Here is a 13,515-nt window from a genome sequence, read left to right as displayed (position 1 = left end):
ACTAAGCAGGATTCAGTCTTACCACAGAGACACAGTATAACTCACAAGCACAGCCGCAACTACACATCCCCCTTAAAAAGTACTGTAGAGCTCCCATCACAGTTTCTTGTAAATGATGCATTTACACAAACAAAAGTTTCAGAACCAAGGGAAAAGTTTCCACGTTTGTTTTCTGTGTTTTCTCCTCTTCTACACTGTGAATTTGTTATGAGCCTGGTCTGTTTGCTCTGCGGCTCAGCCTTTAATCATGCTCAACGCTTCACCCATGAAACATTGATGCCCTGTGTTTCTGGCTGGTGATGAGTGCTGCACAAAGCTAATATCAAACATGGAGTAAATTTTTCAGGAGGCCCGAGGATGGAGGAGAGCGGTGACTGCTTTCTGGTGTTTACAGTGCCAGACACAGCCTCAGCACCATCTACCAGCCAGAGATGTTGTACTCTGTTAAAAGTATGAGGCAGCCCAGCGGCAGAGGATACTCCACAACAGCAGTACTTCCTTTCATTCCCCCAAAAACAACACATTTGTGGGTTTGAACTATTTGTTTCTCTTCTGTTTGGCTGCTTAGAGACAACGGTTGTGAGCCGTTTGTGTTCGACCACTGGAAAACGGAGCGCGTCTGGTTACTTCCTCATCTTAAAGATAAGCACTTCCTCTAAGTATGTGCCTTTACTGACCTTTCCTATTGTATTATTGTATTTTTAAACAGACAGTGGATAATAGGCAGACATAGAGGATTATATGTTTGTTGGTTTGGGGAAAAACAAACAAATAATCACAAAAGTTTAGAATCTAAATTCCATTATATATTCATGCATTATTCCGTAGAAAGCATCTGCTGTTATCAGATGTTTTGATATTCAATGACCTCTGTCACATTTTTCACTTCAGCTGAAACCTCTACAGACACCACACAGGAGATGGGTGGAGAGATAAAAACAAATGCAAATGTGTGATATCACAGATGTGAGAGTGTGTTCACCTTCATATGTCGCCGCCTCCGCCTGAAGCGCAGCAGCTCTTTGTGCTGGCGGGCAATGAAGTTGACGGCGGCGTACTCAAGCAGGGCTGAGAACACAAACAGCAGGCAAACAGCCATCCAGATATCAATGGCTTTCACATAGGACACCTGGAGGTGAGGACAGAGAGGAACCGGGTTTAGAGGCTTCATAGTGGCATCGTGACTTCCTGTCTGATCTGATGAGGAGTCAGGCAGGGACATGTCACATAATATGTTTTAGCACATTAATAATTTCTGCATTGAAACTGTATATACCTCTATTGTGCACACAATAACCCCCCACCCCAAAAATAGTTAACTTTACCCTGTGAAAAATGAATTTAAATCATAACTTACAGGTTTTGTTATGCTCCAGGACACAACACAGTGTTTAATACACAAAACCTTGAGTGTGTTCATCTATATGTAATTGAAGATGTAAATGAAACCACAAATCCCACATGAGAACTTAATGCAACCAATATGAGGAAATTACTGAAGCATTTAGTAATTCAGGGACATCTGTGACTAAAAGTTGCTAAAATGAAAAATGCAAACAACACTGCATATTAAATGCAAAGGTTACTAATTAGGTTTATAATATCAGGAAACAATAACCTAAAGAGTGATTAATCACAGTAATTTTAGGCTAGAGCGCTGCCCAACAGGGATGAATGTTAGCAGAGCATCTTCTAACCCCGACCCAATGAAAGCTTCTTTTCTATTTGCTTTGGTGACATTTTTCATGATGAACTGATTTCATGTAAACTAACAAGACTTCTAGTCAAGAGTCTATGCCAGACTGAACTACAGTAAAGTCTGTATAAAATGCAAGACATTTAATAGTGGCTACACTTCAGTTTGAGTTGCTGGCTTAAGCACATACACGTGTGTGTGTGTGTGTGTGTGTTTCTGTTTATTTTACTATCTTTGCAATATGGAACTAGTTATACAAAATGCAGAAAGTTACCTTAATAAAACACTTTCAGGTTTTGCTTGAGAATCAGCAACTTAGATGGTGAGACAGATTTGTGACTGGACAGTTGTGTGTTAATGAACTTTATTTATATACAGCCCAATACCACAAATTTGATATCATCTGTACCATTTACAACTCTCTGTCCTTGGAGCCTTAGAATCCAGGGGCCAGAGTCACAAAGCTTCCTCAGTCCAAAGGATCGCTGCTTAAAATTAGGACTATATCCTGGTAAAGATAAAAGTTATTCACAAAGCATCTCAGCTCTTAAGAGATATCCTAGGGTGAAAAACTGTTAAGAGCAGGGAGGACGATTTTTGGGAGGCTTAAAAGTTTCTTAAGCAAAGAATAAAATGGTGGAAAGACAAAGAGGTAGAAGGAATATTCTCCAAACCCGGTTTGAAGACAGATGGATGGGGTGACGACTGTCTAGATAATAAAGTTTAAATGGAGTCTGGCTGGATCATTGTCTGACTGCTGTCTGCCCACCAAGCACCATGATTCAAGTGCATTCACCCCAGTTTGTCATTAGAGCTCTCCATCACAGCCAATTACAGCATGCAGCCTGGAAGGGAGACCCCTGTTTTTCTACACTGAGAGAAAACCTACAATCATCCATTCACAATCCAATTAAACTGCAACTTTACATCACTTCACACAAACACACAGTGCTTATTGTCACCGCTCAGCCCTGCTGTAATTCCTGCTCGTTTGTGCAGAGTCTGATGCTTATGAAAACATTTATCTTCGCTTTACCCAGCTGATTCCCCCCAGAACTGTCGAAGCCTAAACAGTCAACTGGTTCATTTGGTTTTATGGTCATGCAGGCAGAGAGAGGCAGACAGAGAAATAGGGACAAATGAAGAACAGAAAACGCATTCAGGATTTAAAAATGTAACTTATATGAAGTGATTTTAGTAGGCAGAGCTTTCTTGCTTTATTCAAACTGGTTAAAATGAGCAGCCTCAAACACTTTTGCAAATAGAAAAGGGCCTAATCTTCTTTTCTCCCCAACTATCATTCAACTGGCAATAAAAACCTTTTGTTAGGAGCAGAAACATGGCTTGGAGACACATAAAAGCAAAAATTCACTCTGAATTCTCCTCTCACACTCTAGGTTTCACAGTTCTTACCTTTTTCACCAAGTAACATTTAGCCTAGGATATTGTCTGTGTTGCTTCTGCACTTGGCCAACTGTGTTGGTGAAACTGTAAAAACAGGTCCCATGTCAGGGGGGGTGAAAGTACAGCTCCTGTGGAGGTGTGAACCCGATTAAAGAGCCAGTAAGCTGGAATAGCACAACAGGTTTAAATAACGTCCTCAGGAACAGAGTCAGATATACATAGTACCAGTCTGAAGGGCTTAGGCAGAGAGCAGTACTTGGTTTGGTCCAGGGTCGATATCTCCAGCAGGGCAGTAGGGAAGGCAAGACAGAATCTCTAGTCATTAATGCAGGCAAGGTGTTGTTACCAAGAAAGCAGTCCAATAAAAAGGGTGAGGCAGAATCTCGGGTCAATAGCACAGGCAGGGTGTCGGTATTCAGATGATCAGGCAGAAAAAACGCTAAAGAGTCTAGCTGAGTCTTAGAACAATCTGGCAGCTCCCCACAGAGTAAGGAGCTGCTATATACTGTGAGGAACAGGTGTGACTGATGAAGTAGCAGTCTGAATGATGACATGAAGTTCCTGGAATGCAGGGTGAGCTGGGGACAGGAAGCAGTAAAGAATAAGAGCATAATTGCAGGAAGTGAATGGGGCTGAAACATGACAGAACCTCGGCCCCAACGTCTGGACCGTAGAAGGCGGCGCACTGTGTAAACTGGACCGCCATGGAAGAGCCAGGGCAGAGGGTCCAGGGGAGGAGCCAATGGGCTGGATCTGACAGGTTTGACCCTGGACGCATGGAAAGAAGGGTGAGCATGCAATGTACGGGGCAGTTGAAGCCTTACCGCCCCGGGCCCGAGCCGCTTGGTTATCGGAAACGGCCCCACGAAGCATGGTGCCAGCTTACAACACTCTGTACAGAGGGGCAGCTCCCGAGTGGAGAGCCACACCTTCTGTCCAGGTCTGTACTGGGGGGCCCTAAAGCGGTGAATGTTGGCCCACTTGGCGTAGGACTGGACCGTCTGGAAGAGAACCATGTGGGCCCTTCTCCAAGTCCAATGACATCGGCACACCAGTGCCGAGGTGGATGGGATCTGGATTTCTGGGTCCAGGCTGGGGAACAATAACCGTAATTACACTCAAATGGTGTCATTCCTGTGGCGGAAGAGGGGAGAGAATTGTGTGCGTACTCTACCCAGATCACATTGTCCCAGCTGCACAGGAGCTGCAGTCCAGTTCCCAACTGCTGGTTGAGTCTTTCTGCCTGGCCATTGGTCGGGGGGTGGAACCGTGACACAGTACTCACAGTAACGCCCAGAAGGTGACAGAATTCGGCCCAGAAGCATGCCGTAAACTGGGGCCCCTGGTCAGACACCATGTCTCTGGGCAGATCATGTGGGTGGAAGACATGCTGAAGCATGAGTTGTGCGGTTTCTTTGGCCGAAGGTAGCTTAGGTAGGGGAATGAAGTGAACCATTTTTGAGAAACGATCAACAACTGTGAGTATGGTTGTTTTACCTCTGGAGGGTGGCAGGCCGGTGACGAAGTCCAGTGTGTTATGGGTTCCAGGTCTTGAGGGAATAGGAAGCAGGTGCAGGAGTCCAGAGGGTCTGCCAAATGAGGATTTTTGTTTAGCACAGTCTTGGCAGGCATTTACAAATTCTCTGATGTCCTCACGAACAGTCGGCCACCAGAACCGTCGTTGGCCAATGTAGCAGGACCAGGCCACCCCTGGGTGGTAAGAGAACCTGGAAGCGTGGCACCATTGGAGTATTCGAGGTCTGACGGAGGCAGGTATGAACAACCGACCAGGGGGACACATGGAGGGGCTAGGCTCAGTAGTCTCGGCGGCCAATACCTCCTGCTCGATGCCAAGCTGCATGGTACTAAGGCAAGTGGTTTGTGGCAGAATGTAGGCAGGCTCCTGCGTCTCCTCCTCTTTGTTCTGTTGTCTGGACAGAGTGTCCGCTTTGCCATTCTTGCATCCTGGACGAAAGGAAAGGAAGAAGTCAAAACGGTCAAAGAATAGTGCCCACCTTGCCTGCCTGGGGTTGAGTCTTTTCGCCGTCCTTAGGTATTCCAGATTTTTGTGGTAAGTTCACACCAAAAATGGCAGTTGAGCCCCCTCCAGCCAGTGGCGCCATTCCTCCAGGGCCAGCTTCACTGCCAGTAGCTCCCTCTCTCCAATGCTGTAGTTACTCTTTGCCGGGGTGAGGCGCCTGGAGAAAAAAGCACAAGGGTGTAGTTTATTGTCAGTACTCAGGCATTGGGACAACACTGCCCCCACCCCGGTCTCAGAGGCATCCACTTCTACGATGAACTGCTTGGCGGGATCGGGCAAGGTGAGAACGGGGGCCTTTGTGAACCGGTGCTCGAGTGAGTGAGAGGCCTCCGTAGCTTGACTAGTCCAAGCAAAACATCTGGCGCTAGATGTGAGTCGATGAAGGGGGGCGGCAATGGTGCTGAAGTCCTTAATGAATTTGCTGTAGAAGTTTGCGAATCCCAGAAAGCGCTGCGTCTGCTGTCGGGTGGTTGGGGTCGGCCAAGAGTCCACTGCCTGGACCTTGGCGGGGTCCATCTCAATACGTCCTGGTGAAATAACAAAGCCCAAGAAGGAGACTGTCTGGGTGTGAAAGCAACTCTTCTCTGCTTTCACATACAGCTGGTTCTGAAGAAGGCGTTGTAGGACAGCTCGAACATGTTTCCTGTGTTCGGTCTCAGAAGAGGAGAATCTGTTCAGCGTATCTCTCAAGGCGTCGTTGACCAGATTCAGGAACACTGCAGGGGTGTTGGTGAGACCAAAGGGCATGACAAGATACTCAAAATGACCCGATGGTGTGTTGAATGCTGTCTTCCACTCATCTCCTTCCTTTATTCTCTCCAGATGATAGGCGTTTCTCAGGTCCAACTTGGTGAAGATCTGTGCACCATGTAACAGTTCAAAGGCGGAGGAGATGAGTGGTAGTGGCTACCGATTCTTGATTGTAATCCTATTGAGGCCACAGTAATCAATCCATGGGCATAATCCTGTCTTTTTTGCTAACGAAGAAGAAGCCTGCCCCTGCGGGTGAAGAAGATGGCCGGATCAGCCCGGCCTTCTGGGCCTCTGCGATGTATGTTGTCATGGCCTGGCATTCAGGAGGTGAGAGGGTAAACAACCGGCCCCTAGGGGGGGTAGTACCCAGCAGCAGTTCAATGGGACAGTCATATGGTCGGTGAGGGGGTAACATGGTAGCTCGGACCTTATTAAACAACTGTTTGAGGTCCAAATATTCAGGCGGGACTTTGGATAGGTCGGGGAATGTGTCTGGGTCCGATTCTTCCTCTACCCCCTGGATGTTAGCTGAGTGCAGACACTGGGTAGCACATTCTGGTGACCATTCATTTATTTTACCTGAGGCTCAGTCGATCTTAGCTCCGTGTTTCAGTAACCAAGGAAACCCCAATACAATGGGATGATGCGGGGATTGCATCACCAGGAAGTCAGTAGTTTCCCTATGATTGTCTATGGAGAGAGTTAATGGGGGTGTATGGCTCATGACACGTTGCAAGAGTTTATTGTTGAGAGAATGTATCAGGGGCGGGTTATTCGTGGATTTGCTGGGAACCTGATGATGAAGAAGAAACGCTAGGTCAATGAAACTGGTGTCAGAACCTGAGTCAATGAAGACTGGGACAGGATTAGTCTTGGTGTCACACGTGAGCTGGGCCCTGATTATGGGACGGGAGGTGGATGTATTCATAACTGCTTGGCTCAGCAACGTCCTCCCCGTCCTGCTGAGTCTTTGCCTTTTGCCGGACTCTCCACAGTACAAACATAGGTTCATGCGGAATCTGCGCTTTCTCTCTTCCGGGTTTAGTCGGGTGCGACCCAACTGCATGGGCTCAGGAGACTCGGTGGATGTTTGAGCAAAAACCTGGGGTGGCGCCGGGTGTTGTCTCTGTTCCCACTGCCTTTCTCTGTGTCGGCCATCGATTCTAGTCACCAGATCCATAAGTGCTCGCAGATGTCGGGGCTGATCATACATAGCAAGCGCGTCCCTGAGTCGGTCCAAATAACCCGCCGTAGAAAGCGTCTACCAACGCGGGCTCATTCCAGTCTGAGTTGGTAGTGGCGGTGCGAAAGTCTATGATGTAATCCACTGCGGTCCTGGTACCTTGAGTCAAGGTGCGCAGAGAGGGAGCGGTGGCCGTAGCTTGAACTAGGTGAGTCGAAAATCCTGGGTAATTGTGCCCCGAATCTCTGGAATGTAGCACAGCAGTCTGATCTATTAGTCCATTCGGCTGTGCCCCACCTGCGTGCTCGACCTGTTAACAGAGACAGCGTGTAAGCGACTTTTGATCGCTCGGTGGGAAAAGCCGAGGGCTGAGTCTCAAACTGTATTTCACACTGGGTCAGAAAGGAGCAGCTGTCCCCGCAATCCCCTCCGTAACACTCCGGAGGTGGGATCCTGGGCTCTTGGTGACTTGGAGGAGCAACTGGGCGCTGGACCAGAACCGCGGCAGTGGCGGCCCGAGGCTGATCTTCCTGAACCGGGCCCCCCGGGTGTTCCCCCTGCCACTCACAAAGATCGCTACGGGCTGGGTTCATTGGTGGAAAGATTGTACTGTCGGGGGTGAAAGTACAGCTGCCATGGAGGTGTAGGTGTGAACCCGATTAAAGAGCCAGTAAGCTGGAATAGCACAACAGGTTTTAATAACATCCTCAGGAACAGAGTCAGATATACATAGTACCAGTCTGAAGGGCTTAGGCAGAGAGCAGTACTTAGTTTGGTCCAGGGTCGATATCTCCAGCAAGGCAGTAGGGAAGGCAAGACAGAATCTCTAGTCGTTAATGCAGGCAAGGTGTTGTTACCAAGAAAGCAGTCCAATAAGAAGGGTGAGGCAGAATCTCGGGTCAATAGCACAAGCAAGGTGTTGGTATTCAGATGATCAGGCAGAAAGAACGCTGGAGAGTCTAGTTGAGGCATAGAACAATCTGGCAGCTCCCCACAGAGTAAGGAGCTGCTATATACTGTGAGGAACAGGTGTGACTGATGAAGTAGCAGGTGAAACTAATCTGAATGATGACATGAAGTTCCCGGAATTCAGGGTGAGCTGGGGACAGGAAGCAATAAAGAATAAGAGCATACTTGCAGGAAGTGAACGGGGCTGAAACATGACATCCCAGGAAGAACCTGGAAGAAGCCAAGGAAGGTGGTAATGAAGGGTCAGAGGTCATTAAGACAGCACTGGCCTTCGAAGACCCAATGGCTTTTTACCCTACAGGAAGAGCTGCAGGAAGCCATAAGAGAGAATGTGTCTTTGCAAATAGAATTCCCACAGGAACAACAAGAACAGCGTCAGGACATGTAGGAATGCCCACTCTTCAAGGAAGCCTGAGGAGACAAAAGGCAAGAAGAAGATGGGAAAGTGTTGCTTCATCCAGAGCAACATGACAAAAGGCAAGAAGAAGATGGGAAAGTGTCGCTTCATCCAGAGGAACATGACAGAAAGTATCCCACTGCAGGACGAGGAGGACATGGAGAAGTTGAGGGTAAATTTGTATTCTCCTATCACACCTGGGCTGATGGCAGAGGAACCCGCAGACCTCTGGAGAGAGAAAAAGGAAGAAATGGAGGAGAATGAAGAATATGTGGTAGTGGACAAGTGGGTGGACGAGCTGGACCCTTAGGGGGACAAGGAAAACAGCAAGCGGGGATGGAAAAGGGAGAAAAATGATTATGAGATAATAGCTAAAAGGAGGATGTTGAAATAATCATTCAGGAAGGATGATTCTTAGTATGTTTTGTTTAATGAGTTGTAATGAATTGTGTGATTATGAAGATAAATATAAGAGTAATTTTAAAATGAAATATTTAAGTGAGCAGAGAAGTTGACAAACTGGAGAAGTATGAAAAACCACCACTGAGTCATGGTGACAGTTGTTGGTTGCAGGCACAACTTGGGTGTGAACCGAGGGCGTCCCATGAGATAATACAAGAGCTCCAACTGATGACAGTTCAAAGGTCAGAGATAGTGACAGTTGGTATAAAGCTGAAGTCTGACTGGAGAAGAGGTAGCCTAACTCACAGAAACCCTTTAAAAACCACAGCAAAAAGAGGAAGAGAAGGACGATCAGCACCTCTGTCCACTTGTTTCTCTGAGTTCCAGAAGACCGAAGAAGATATACAGCCGCTACCAAGAGTGGGATGCAACGAGGGATGCTTGAACTGTTTAGCAAGAAATGCCTGAATCCCGACCAAGGAGGAACTGGTAGAATTATGATTTTCAACCAAATCCAGCAAACCACCAACTCGAACCAACCAATGATGTGTGATCATTGGGAGATTCTTTGACTTTTATTCAGTGATGTGAGAGCTCTCCCACAATAATTTTAATTAAAGAGCTTAAATTGATGATTTAAAAATAGCTTTTGTTGATTTATAGAGTTGTAAGAAATTCAAACTATTTATTTTTGATTTTTGATATTTTGCATCATTGCTTGCTGCTTTGCTCCAACTCTCTTTAAACCTATATAGAAATTTCTAAACTTTTAAATTCCCTCTCTTTATTAAGTTCTTTATTATTATTATTTCACCTATTGTATGCTGTTAGAAACTGTATTAAGGGATGTTTAATGCTGCATATGATGTTTATTTCATAAACTAAAATACAATTAGTTTAAATGTGATAAACCTCATGAGTGAAGTAGTGAAGACTGATTATTAAAACCAAATTGTTGACTCAATATTAAAAGAGAATTGTATCAGAATATACTTTACATAAGTTAATCAATTATCTACTTATTCCAAAATACTGTATATGATCAACTGGTGTCCAGTCTTAGGATGTTAGCTAATGTCAGTCAACTCAGAAAAAGCTTCTCTTCATTTTGATGGTTCAGCTGCTTTTGTGTAAAAAAATGTATTTAACATTTCTAAAGTATTAAAATGTCTAAGGTTTGGCTGATGAAAGCCACAAAGTAAAACGATGCTGTGTTGTCAAAAGCCAGTCATGTGACTAATGTGGCCCGGTGCTGCACAGGACGAGCTACAAACTGTTTAGTAGCATGTGAATGTAATATTTAGGAGACAGGGTTGGTGTCACACACTGAATTGATTGTGTTCCCTATGGAACATTTTCCTCCCTGATAGTGTGGCTCAGATTCAGGGGCCTTTAATCTGATTCCCTGAAAATTCTTCACGCTGCTGAAAACTATTTGAAAGCAGGTAATTGCTGCTCATTAAAGAGAAAATGGAGAACATTTGTAGCAGTGTTGTTGCGTTGTGCATTGTAATGAATGCTTATTTAAGGTGTTTATATTGTATAGCCAGCCGCCGTCAGCCAGGCATAATCACTGCCGACTTAATCATCACTTACCAGAATCTAATGTCAGCAGCCTGTGCAGGAACATTTACATGTTCCTCTGCTCTCCCCTCCTTTCTGTCCCTTTTCCTTATCCCTTTCTTGTCTCCTTTCCTCTCCTCCTTCCTTGTCTGTCATGGTGCAGCAGTCCTCTGTGGCATCACTCACATGCACCCATACGTGTGTGTGTGTGTGTGTGTGTGTGTGTGTGTGAGCAGGATGCCCACCTAAGCTCAGCTATGCTGTGTGATTGTTACTGTGACAGCTGAACAGCAGAGGAATCACAGTTCGATTTTTAGAGGCAACAAAACACCTAATGTCAACAAACACACAGTGTGTGTTGGAGATTACACTGGCAGTTTTTCCCCTTAATCTGAAAGTCCAGCACAGGAAAAGATTCTCTTGTGTTGAAAAGTTACTTGTCATCTGTGCCTCCTCTTTCTTTGCCTCCAGTTTTCTGTCATCTCTCATCTCAGATCCTTTTCCCTCCACTTAAACATACATTTGTCAGTGAAAAGAACATTTTCAGTCTGGCCTCCTTTTTTGTTTCTGTCTATACAGTCTCCTCTACCTTTATTAAACATTGATTTGGCTGAAACTGCACTGAAGGATTCTCAATTGTAAAAACGTTTTCGTCAGCTGCTGATGTCACACTGTGTACATTACAACAACTGGCACTGAAAGGTGCATTTGGTTTGGCCTCACCTTAGGCAGGGAGGCTCTGGAACCAGAGCTCTGTGTGGTCATGGTCAGCACGGTGGTGATGCCCAGACCGACCCGAGCGGGCGCCGCGTCCATGTTGATCCAGAAGGAGACCCAGGACAGGATGACGATGAGCAGCGAGGGGATGTACATCTGGATCAGGTAGTAGCCCATCTGACGCTCCAGGTGGAACCGAGCCTCGATACAGGTAAATTTACCTGGAGGAGGAGGGAAAGAAGGAACAAACTAGTTCTTAATAGTGAATTTACATAGAGGAAGAGGGTGGAGGAAGATGGGAAAAGTAAGATGATGAAAAGAACCAGAGCTGGGACTCCTTCCATAGAAAAAGACTTTGGTGCATTTGAATTCACCTGGAAAGAAAAAAACTGGGTGTGAGGAGAAGAAGAGAGAAAGGCAGACTGAAAGAAAACACAAGAACAATTATTATTCTAATGAGATTTCTGCACTAACCTCTGGTTAACACATTGTTGCTAGAAACCAGGACAGTGGAACTCATCTCCACTTGGACATGGGCCTGGGCAGGAATCCACAGGCCTCTGGCAACGAGACTGTTACAGGCTCTTTTACTGTCTAAAAGCAAAAGCTGATCATAGTCTAAGAAACCAGTAAGGTGCCTTTACTTTTTATGTATGTATTTTTTGTGACTTTTCCCATTTGTAACAAACTGACTGTACTCAAAAGGAGCCAGGATCTGATTTCTGAGTGGACTGTTACATACTCTAAGTTTTCCCAACTGCAGAAATGTCTACGTGCATTTCTGATGTGTTGGAGGTGTACACAGCTACAGAAGCTAAACTTTGATCATGCTGTTGCACAGCTGTGATCCCTCACTGGCTTCCCACTAACAAACATCTGGAATGTGATTAAACTAGAAGCACCTTTACCAAAAACCAAAGCCTGGCTTACTACTGACCTGAACCTAACTTCTGAAACAGCAATTATTCTGTTAGCATGTTACAGCTTAGCATCAGAACTGATCTCAGCGTACCGACAGAAAACGTCGAGATCAGATTTGAGCTTTTTGGGACGAGAAACAAACAATAAAAACCATATTTTTATGAGACTAAAGCTCGTCGTCTTTACAAACAATGAAAAATCAGCTTCAAACATACACAGACATTCTGGTGTTTTAAAAGGAACAGAAATAGTGGCACCCTTCTAAAAGGTCATTACTTTGTAATGAGATGGCTCATGATACTTACAACTTCAAAGACGTTGACTGCCTGGCTTTATATTCATGAAGAAAATCATTTTGTGTCAGCAGGTGTCCTGTCTTTCAACACAAATATTTCATTTGGAAATGACTCACTATGCAGATCATCAAGCACATAAGGCTTTTTCCAGGAAAAAGTAATAAAAGCAAAATGTTCTTTCATCAGTTTCCCAGACGCAGTGCAGTTCCATTAGCAGTGAAGAGTGTTTCTGAACTCCCTATTATCTTCACCTGAGAGGGCACATTATCTAAACACCGACACCGTCAAGTCCCCTGCAAAACAGGTGGAAATGATGAGAGAGTAAATTAAAGGAAGGGGGAGGGAGGGAGAGTGGGGAGCAGGTGTTGGACTGGCAGTGAAAAGGAGGTTGAGCTGGAGAGGGAAACAGAGGAATTGAAGATGGAGTTGACAGCTCTGAGACAAAATGTCATCTTTCCTCAGCACTCACACTGAGCAAAGTGGAAATCACAAATGGAAAATCAGAGAGACTTGAGTTCTCGGGCTGGCTGAATATCAATAAATATTTGAACACAAACACGGGGGCGGCTTTGGATTCATGCTGCCAATTAGCCATCCTTCCATTCTCTTCTGCTTATCCGGGGTCGGGTCCCGGTGGCAGCAGGCGACGTGTTCCAGCTCCTTTGGCGGGACTCCGAGGCGTTCCCAGGCCAGATGAGATGTATAATCTCTGTAGTGTGTTCTCAGTCTGTCCTGGGGTCTCCTACTGGTTGGACAGGTTTGTACTGAACAGGTTTGGATGAAAATCAATGGTTAAAAAACTATTTTAAAAAAATCTAAATATACAAACTCTTAAAAAAATACTGCACATGCTCTATGGTGGAGTATGTAAAATAAAAAGTGACATTTCTTCAGAAAAACTGTGCAAATATGTCTAATTGAGCTCATGCTGCAGTTGGCTTTCATTAAACTACACTAGCAACAGTAACAAATATCCCGATTTCTGTTGCTGTACTGTAACAAGCATAGTGGGTCTCATTAAAAACTAAACAAAACAAAAAACCTAAACAATAAAACACAAGAGGGCCACAGAGCAATATGGCTGACAGTCTATTTAACCAAAGAAGACTGTACTGAAGAGTTAACCCTAGAAGACTGAAGAGGAGAGGAGGGAGAAGCATGAGGAGATGGGTA

General features: G+C 45.2%; 1 protein-coding gene across 7 annotated transcripts in view; it reads right to left on the bottom strand.

Moving 5' to 3' along the window:
• The window catches only part of glra1 (glycine receptor, alpha 1), a 106,366-nt gene that overhangs the window by 20,771 nt on the left and 72,080 nt on the right, over nucleotides 1–13,515 (bottom strand). For all 7 annotated transcript variants that reach the window (XM_020594091.1, XM_020594092.1, XM_020594093.1 and 4 more), the window contains 2 exons: nucleotides 11,132–11,346; nucleotides 983–1,129 (listed from right to left, as the gene is read on the bottom strand). In XM_020594091.1, coding sequence (XP_020449747.1) covers nucleotides 983–1,129; nucleotides 11,132–11,346 — 362 coding nt within the window. The remainder of the gene's footprint in view (nucleotides 1–982; nucleotides 1,130–11,131; nucleotides 11,347–13,515) is intronic.

This window comes from Monopterus albus, unplaced genomic scaffold, assembly GCF_001952655.1.
Source record: "Monopterus albus unplaced genomic scaffold, M_albus_1.0 scaffold21.1, whole genome shotgun sequence".
NCBI classification, from domain to species: Eukaryota; Metazoa; Chordata; class Actinopteri; order Synbranchiformes; family Synbranchidae; genus Monopterus; species Monopterus albus.
This window is presented reverse-complemented; position numbering and strand designations above follow the sequence as displayed.